At 44.7% G+C, this 8,286-nt stretch overlaps 2 protein-coding genes across 2 annotated transcripts in view; both read right to left on the bottom strand.

Moving 5' to 3' along the window:
* LOC308396265 (single-strand DNA endonuclease ASTE1-like) overlaps positions 1–688 on the bottom strand; it is a gene marked incomplete at both ends in the record, with an annotated part of 2,109 nt that extends 1,421 nt beyond the window's left edge. The window contains one exon of the mRNA XM_080881449.1: positions 1–688. This exon is cut by the window's left edge and continues 515 nt beyond it. Within this exon, the coding sequence (XP_080737575.1) occupies positions 1–688 (688 nt within the window).
* LOC308396731 (uncharacterized protein) overlaps positions 1–8,286 on the bottom strand; it is a 525,219-nt gene that overhangs the window by 125,441 nt on the left and 391,492 nt on the right. The window lies entirely within an intron of this gene.

Here is an 8,286-nt window from a genome sequence, read left to right as displayed (position 1 = left end):
CTTCTAATTTTGAATAATTATTTCCTGCTATTGAAGCAAAGACTGGCATGAGAGCAGGGTCCAATTTAAAATGCTCACAAAACGTTGAACGTGTGTAGATCTTAGCAGGAATTTTTCCATCTTCTTCTTTTTTCCACTCAAAGTTGTCGAGATAAAGGAAACCTTTGTGCACATCAAAGATGTAAAAATCTTTGTCAATGGACAGCACAGCACATTGTTTCTGATTTGCAGCAGAAACAACCTCAGGGTCGGCCTCTCCTAAACACACTTTAAACTCTATGCCTTTTTCCCTTAAGATTTCTATGAAGACATCTTTGACCAGAGGTGGTAAGACATTATATGTCTCTGGTACAGTGCCGTCAGGCTCTGTCTCTGCTACTGTCTTTGCTTTTTTCAGTTTATATTTTAGACGAGACACATTTTCTTCATGCTTCTTGGGCCCTGAGCCTCCATCCAGGATGACGTACGGATTGACTTCACAGTCCTGCAGAGTCTTAAAGAACTTGCAGACCTCATGTTTGAATCCAGGATAATCCCCTCCACAGCGCTGGTCCAGCTTTGGATCGGATGTATAATACAAAGAATAGTACAGAGCATTACCATCAATGATGAGACCTGTTTTTTCTACCTTAACGTCTTCGCAGAGACACAAATCATCTATCATTTTCTTTAATGTTGAAACCTCCATGATTCCGTAAAGTGTGGATGAAGATGAGCGGTGGTTCTTGTGCTAATGCCCTTCTGTCTGCAGATATTTGTACACCTACTAGAGTCCACACCCACACCGACACAGCGAGTCAAACCTGTTTGGACTAATTTAACATACCTAACTTGCTCTTTTGGTTTCATTTCTTTATTCTTCATGTTGTGATTTTCTGTTTCATTTCACTTTGTGGAGCAAAATCAAATGTGTTTCATCAGCTTTCCAGCTGTTAATAATGCAAAGGTACTTTGTGTCCATCACAAAGGCTCAACTCTGCCATGAACTGGAAACTGCTGCAACTCAAGCATCACCATCCACAGTGAAGCCAGTGTTATATAACCATGGACTGTGAGCATGCTGACTAAGAAAGAGGCAACTGTTCCAAAATCGACATCTTGAAGCCCGAGTGAAAGTCGCAGCTCCTCGTCATGGACGAGTGAAATGTCTTTTGGAGAAAGATTAAATAAGATAAGATAAGATAACTCTTTATTGTCATTGCACAGTCATACATAGTACAGTAGTACAATGAAATTGGAAAACTGTCCTACGTCGGTGCTACATATAACACAACACGACACGATACGACACATCACAACGCAACACAAACAACACAACACAGTATATTAACTTAGTATAAAAAAGAAGAAGAAGTGTATGTGTATTGCACACTGTTATTATTGCACATTAATTATTATTGCACCTTGTTATAAATATAAATATTATTGTTATCATTTTAAACATTGTTACCTTCCCCTAAAAAAGTCCAGGGAGGTATCCAGTCAGGTCAGCTGTTAGCATTGATCAGGGCTATTGTCCTGTTGTAACAGCTGTCCTTGAGTCTGTTTGTTCTGGACCTCAGCAGCCTGAACCTCCTGCCAGACGGCAGCAGCTTAAACACCCGGTGACTGGGTGTGTGCAGTCCCGTAGGATGCTGCGTGCCCTCTTGAGACAGCGAGTGCTGTACAGGTCCTTCAGGGAGGGAAGAGGATGTCCAATGATTTTTTGGGCCATGTTGATGACCCTCTGCAGTGCCTTTCTGTGTGCTGTGGTGCAGCTGGAGAACCACACACCGATGCAATATGTCAGCACACTTTCAATGGAGCAGCGGTAGAAGACGGTCAGCAGCTCCTTCAGGTCCATTTTTCTGAGGATTCTCAGAAAGTGGAGACGCTGTTGGGCCTTCTTTAAGACCGCAGAGGTGTTAGAGCTCCATTGGAGGTCTGTGTCTATGTGCACACCCAGAAACTTGAAACTGGAGACCCTTTCCACGCACTCCCCGTTGATGCTGACAGGCTGCAGCTCGGACTTCCTCCTTCTGAAGTCAACTACCAGTTCTTTTGTCTTGGTGGTATTGAGGTCCAGGTTGTTGTCTGCACACCAATCTGACAGCCTCTGAACTTCAGCTCTGTATGCAGTCTCATCTCCCCCTGAGATGAGCCCCACCACAGTGGTATCATCTGCAAACTTGATGACTGTGTTGTCTGGGTGGGAACTAACACAGTCATGTGTGTACAGAGTGTACAGTAGGGGACTCAGTATACAGCCTTGTGGAGAGCCGGTGTTGAGGCTGAGGGCTGAGGAAAGATGAGGCCCCACTCTAACTCTCTGCACACGGTCTGAGAGTGTCATGGAGTCATGAATGTTATGTCTCGGTTCAACCCACTTCCGGCCTGGCGCATTAGGGGGCGCTAGTATAAATAGTGGCCATTTGACCATTCCTGGATCGCTTACCTGTGATCTCCTTTTTGGTCACCTGACTTCCCTTGGTGTTGCAGAGATCATCTGCGGGTTACCCTTCTGAAGCCTCCATCGCGGCTGTTTACTCATTGTAGTGTGTACATTACCTTACTTGGTGGTAAACAGATGTTGTTTTTAGGTCGTAGCTGTAGAAGCCTCCTATGACCCACTCTGCTCATGATTCATGATGCTGTTTACTCAGAAGTGTGGGCCTTAGTTTTGCACAACGCTACGCTAACTGAAGTGCTGCTGCTTTGCTTTTACCGTCTGTTCCTGTTTCGAGGTTTCTTTTCCTGCTGCTGCCAGCCTCCTAAAGTGGACGTCGGCGTGGACAGCGGCCATATGCATGCCGGCTACGGGAGTCGGCTGGCGTGCACATTGATTGACTGGACGATTAACTTATAGTCGGGCAGACGGCAAGTTGGAGCAATACGGCGATTCCGTCTGCTCCAGATTCTAAAGTTTTATTTAGATTGTATGTTGTTTTTCTGTTGTTTGGATTTGCAGTTTGGATTTTTGTTACGCCACTGGTGGGAGGCCCTTTTTCTATCTGCAGATCACCAGTGTGGTCCTGCAGTTGGGTTATCCCCCAGCGCTGCATATTAGTTTTGTTGTAATATATTAAAAAAAAATTGTTTCTTTTATTCAGATGTGGAGGGCTGACGTGGAGGAGACTGGGGGCGCCTTGGTGTGGGATCCTTTGAGTGTTACACACCTGTCTTCTTTTAGTTTATTAGTGTGAGTGTGTGAGAGTGTGCTGCACTTGTGTATTGGTGTGTTTTCTTTTCTTTTTTTTGAGTTTGTGCGTGGCATCCCTGCCCCTCCACTGGTAAGCCTCAGCTCTGAATACCTTTTTTTAAGCATATTTGTACATTGATATTTATGATTCTGCTTTTATATGTTGTTTTAAATAATTATTAATAAGTTGTCAAACTGTTTTATCATTGAACCTCGTCTCTGTACTAGGGCTGAACGATATGTCGCATTTGCGATAATATCGCGACATGATCAAGTGCAATTTTCTAACCGCAAAGGCTGCGATTATACTCTGTTTACGTGACATGCGCGAGTAAAACATGTGATATGATCAAACGAGATTGTCTAACCACAGAGGCTGCACTCTGGTCACGTGACACGGGGAGCAAAGTTTTGAAACAGTCTACCGAGAGTGAACTAGCAAGCAAAGCTGTAGCCTACACAATGGCCTCAGGTTCAACAGAACCAGAGCCTGCGGGGATGCTAGTACCAAAGAGGAACTGCACATCAGCCATGTGGGAATATTTTGGGTTTAAAAGAGATGATGTCGCACAGAGTCAGGTACTGTGTAAAACCTGTCTTGGTAGAGTTTCTACATCTCGGGGAAACACTACGAATTTGTACCAGCACCTTAAGACTCAGCACAAAACAGTGTATGATAGATGTATGGCTAAAAAATCTAGTAGTGCGCAGAATAAACCTAGTAACGTTACTCGGCAAGGATCACTGACCGAACTGTTTGAAGGTGTTACGCCATATGAACGCACTTCAAAACGGCACGTGGAAATCACCAAAGCAGTAACCCACTGCATCGCGAAAGACATGATGCCCGTCAATACGGTGACCAAGCCTGGGTTCAATAATTTGGTAACTACACTGGATAAGAGGTACAGAATGCCCTCCCGCACGTATTTCAGTCAGACTGCAATACCCGAGCTACATATGCAATGTAGGCGGAGGGTTGCAGCGGAGTTAAAGGCTGTTGAGTTTTTTGCGGCGACAACAGACATGTGGTCAAGCCGTACAGCAGAGCCCTATCAAAGTCTGACGGTGCATTACATTACCGAAGACCTCCACCTCGAAGCTCGCAGCCTACAAACGGCCTACTTCCCCGAAGACCACACAGGGGAAAACATTGCTGCTGGCCAGAGAGAGGGGCTTGCGTGTTGGGATCTCCCTGAAGACAACCTTGTCTGCATAACGACGGACAACGCGTCAAATATGGTGAAAGCAGCACAGCTGAACGAATGGACCAGGCTCCAGTGTTTCAGACACAGATTACATCTTGTAAGTTACTGCTGTGAGAGAGAGAGAGAGAGAGAGAGAGAGAGAGAGTGTGCGTGTGCATGCATGTATGCGCGAGCCTGTGTATCACTCTCTCCCACAAACACACCACACTATTATTTATCTTGTTCTTTACTGCTGTTAATTCTAGATATGTTATGTCAACCCCACACTGATGTACCCACCTCTTCTTATGAATTTTCTTTTTTGTTTTTGTCTTATGGTCTTATGTTCTTGTATGTCATGATGTATGTAACAATAGCTTTGGTAACACTGTTCCCATAGTCATGCTAATAAAGCAACTTTGAATTTGAGAGAGAGAGAGAAATGGTGAAACCTTGCATCATAACTGCAATTGTATGTCTAACACTAATTTTACTTTTTACTTTATTTTTTTTCCCTCCAGAAAATGCAATCAAAGATGGTAGAGTATCAAGAGCAATTGTGCTGTGCAAGAAGTTGGTGGGGCACTTCTCGCACAGTTGGAAGAAAAAGGCAGCACTCACTGAGGCACAGAAGGAGCTTAAGCTTCCTGAGCACTCTCTCATTACTGAGTGCGCTACAAGATGAAGGTCCAAAGAGAAAATGATTGCCAGAGTGCTGGAACAGATCAGAATCAGAATCAGAAAGGGTTTATTGCCAAATGTTGAGCAGGTTTACAACATTAGGAAATTGCTGCGGTGCTTCAGTGCAAACATACTGTCATAAAAATATAAAATAATAATAAGAATTAAAGTGCTAAGTAGATAGATATATACATGATATATACACGAGTGCAGGTGGTGATCAGTGCAAACATGGAATGATGCAGTGAACACAGCGTAGGGTCATGTGTTAGTGGCGGGGACAGTCATGTGGTTATTGTTCATGTGTCCAACAGCAGAGGGGAAGAAACTGTTCTTATGGCGAGAGGTTCTGGTGCGAATGGACCGGAGCCTCCTGCCTGAGGGGAGCAGGTCAAACAGACTGTGTCCAGGGTGAGAAGGGTCAGCTGAGATCCGAGCTGCACGCCGCAGTGTCCTGGAGGTGTACAGGTCCTGCAGAGATGGGAGTCTGCAGCCAATCACCTTCTCAGCAGAGCGCACAACACGCTGCAGTCTCTGTTTGTCCCTGATAGTGGCTCCAGCGTACCACACGGTGATGGAGGAGGTGAGGATGGACTCGATGATTGCAGTGTAGAACTGCATCATCGTCCGTGTTGGCAGGTTGAATTTCTTCAGCTGCCTCAGGAAGTACATCCTCTGCTGGGCTTTCTTGATGACGGAGGTGATGGTGGGCTTCCACTTCAGGTCCTGGGTGATGGTGGTACCCAGGAAGCGGAATGAGTCCACAGAGGTGATGGGGGTGTCAGTCAGGATGATGGGGGGGAGTGGGGCTGTGTGCTTCCTGAAGTCCACAATAATCTCCACTGTCTTCTGGGCATTCAGCACCAGGTTGTTGTGGCTGCACCAGGACACCAGACGTTCAACCTCCCTCCTGTAGGCAGACTCATCCCCGTCCGAGATGAGCCCAATAACGGTGGTGTCATCTGCAAACTTGATTAGCTTGACAGACTGGTGGGTGGAGGTGCAGCAGTTGGTGTACAGGGAGAAGAGCAGAGGAGAAAGAACACAGCCCTGAGGGGAGCCGGTGCTGATGGTCCGGGAGTCCGAGACATTCTTTCCCAGCCTCACATGCTGCTTCCTGTCCGTCAGGAAGTCAGTGATGAAAGCCATATCGCAGGTATTGACAGGTGACCGACATGCACGCTCCCTCATCCCAACCTGGCAGGATGCTGAAGTGTTGGAGTCCATTCATAAGGCACTGCATCCTCTCTCCGAATTTACTGATGCTCTTTCTGGAGAAGAGTATGTGAGCATCTCCTACCTCAAGCCAGTTCTCCATCTTCTGGCAACATCAGTCTTGGCTGAAGATGCTGAGGACACTGATCTGACTACATCAATTAAAACCAAGGTCCTGGCATACCTCAACGACAAGTATAGTGACCTCAACACCCAGGAGCTTTTGGATGTTGCGTCGTTCATGGACCCTAGGTTCAAAACGCAATACATCAGCGCAGACAACCTTCCTGCCATTAAGGCCCGACTGAAGACAGGAATGGTGGAAATGGCTAGACGTACACATAATCAGGTAAATCCTTGAAAATTATATTTCCTCAAACACATAATATTTATATATAAGCTAACTGCAAAACTAATGTCTCTCTTCCCATCTGGCAGGAGAAGAGGTCTCGCACTGAAACTGCTCAAAATTCTCCAAGTGCACAGGCCTCTGGGGGAAAGGCAAAGAAGACTCTTGGTAGTCTTTTTAAAACCAGTGCGGCCTCTTCAGCTTTGCCTCTGCCACTTGAAGATGTCGTGGAGGCAGAGTTGAATAGTTACCTGTTGACCCCTGTCATTGACGGAGAGGATGATCCCTTAGCCTGGTGGAAGGTGCACAACATTCACTTTCCACGACTGTGCAAGATGGCCCGCAAATATCTGTGTGTGCCAGCCACAAGTGCCCCCTCAGAGCGTCTGTTCAGCACTGGAGGGAATATAGTGACCTGCACTCGCTCATCCTTAAAGCCAGCAAAAGTAGATATGCTGGTCTTCCTAGCAAAAAACCTGTGAGCTAGGATGATTATGGCTAGCTGAGCCGTACTCATTGTGCACTTTAGTTTGTGCTGTGTTGCTGTTACTTACTGCAGATAATCAAGATGTTCAGCCAGTTTTAATTTAAAGGCGTGTTTGTGTGTGTGTTTACACAATTGCTATTATGTTTGCACTTTATGTGTAATGTTACTGACTGCAGAGATCAGTAAGATGTGTGTATTTTTTATTTATTAGTTTTATTTATTTAATATTATTTTTTAATTGAATGACTGTCTAGTAGTTCACAGATGTCGAAAAACTGAGTGTGGTAAAGCCACTGATTTTGTTTATGTATATTTCTGCAATCTGCACATTGTACTGACTTTCATTTTAATGTTTACACCAGGGTTCCTTGTCAGCACTTTATGCTCAGATGTTTGTAAGCTAAAAATAAACTATTGTGTATGTTCAAATATACTGTTGTGATTGAAGAAGTTAAATAAAAATGTCAGTCATCAATTCATGCATCACCTCATGTCATCATAACAGAGGTCTGTCTTCCAGGAAAGAACAGTTTAAAATTAATGTAATATAGTATTGGCCATACTATATGATGTATTGCTTGTCTTTGTTTAATAATACAGAAGACAAAGACCTTAAAAAATAATCGCATCGCAATCGCAATATTGGGGCAAAAAATCGCAATTAGATTATTTTCCATAATCGTTCAGCCCTACTCTGTACTGAGTATAGCGAACCTAACTGCCTTCTTGGTGATTAGTGTTACTTCCAGTATTCTCTGGGTGAAATTCCCAGGGTGGCGTTGTCTTTTAAACTGTGAACAGTATTTACTTTATTCCCACCTCGTGCTGCCACACAAGGACGGCTCTTCAGATCTGCTGATGCTTAGCACTGTGCACATCTGTCTTCCGGAAGATAATGATTGAATAAAATGATTATAAATACTTTGAGTCGCGTCTTCTCTGTCCAGTAGAAGAATAAAAGAACTGGGATCAATAAAACCTAGTCGCTCGCCGATTTTCTTTAATGTCAGGTTCACAACGTGAGTGCCACTGTCACTTGTGATTTTCCCCAGGATACCCCACCCGAGAATGATTTTTGACAGGAGGCCTTTTGCCACAGCACTGCTGTCTGCACTTTTTGTGGGGAATGCTTCTACCCACTTAGAAAACATTACTACTACCAGACAATACATCTTTCCCTCGGCTGTTG

The sequence above is a fragment of the Rhamphochromis sp. 'chilingali' genome (assembly GCF_963969265.1).
Source record: "Rhamphochromis sp. 'chilingali' genome assembly, chromosome: 1".
Lineage (NCBI taxonomy): Eukaryota > Metazoa > Chordata > Actinopteri > Cichliformes > Cichlidae > Rhamphochromis > Rhamphochromis sp. 'chilingali'.
This window is presented reverse-complemented; position numbering and strand designations above follow the sequence as displayed.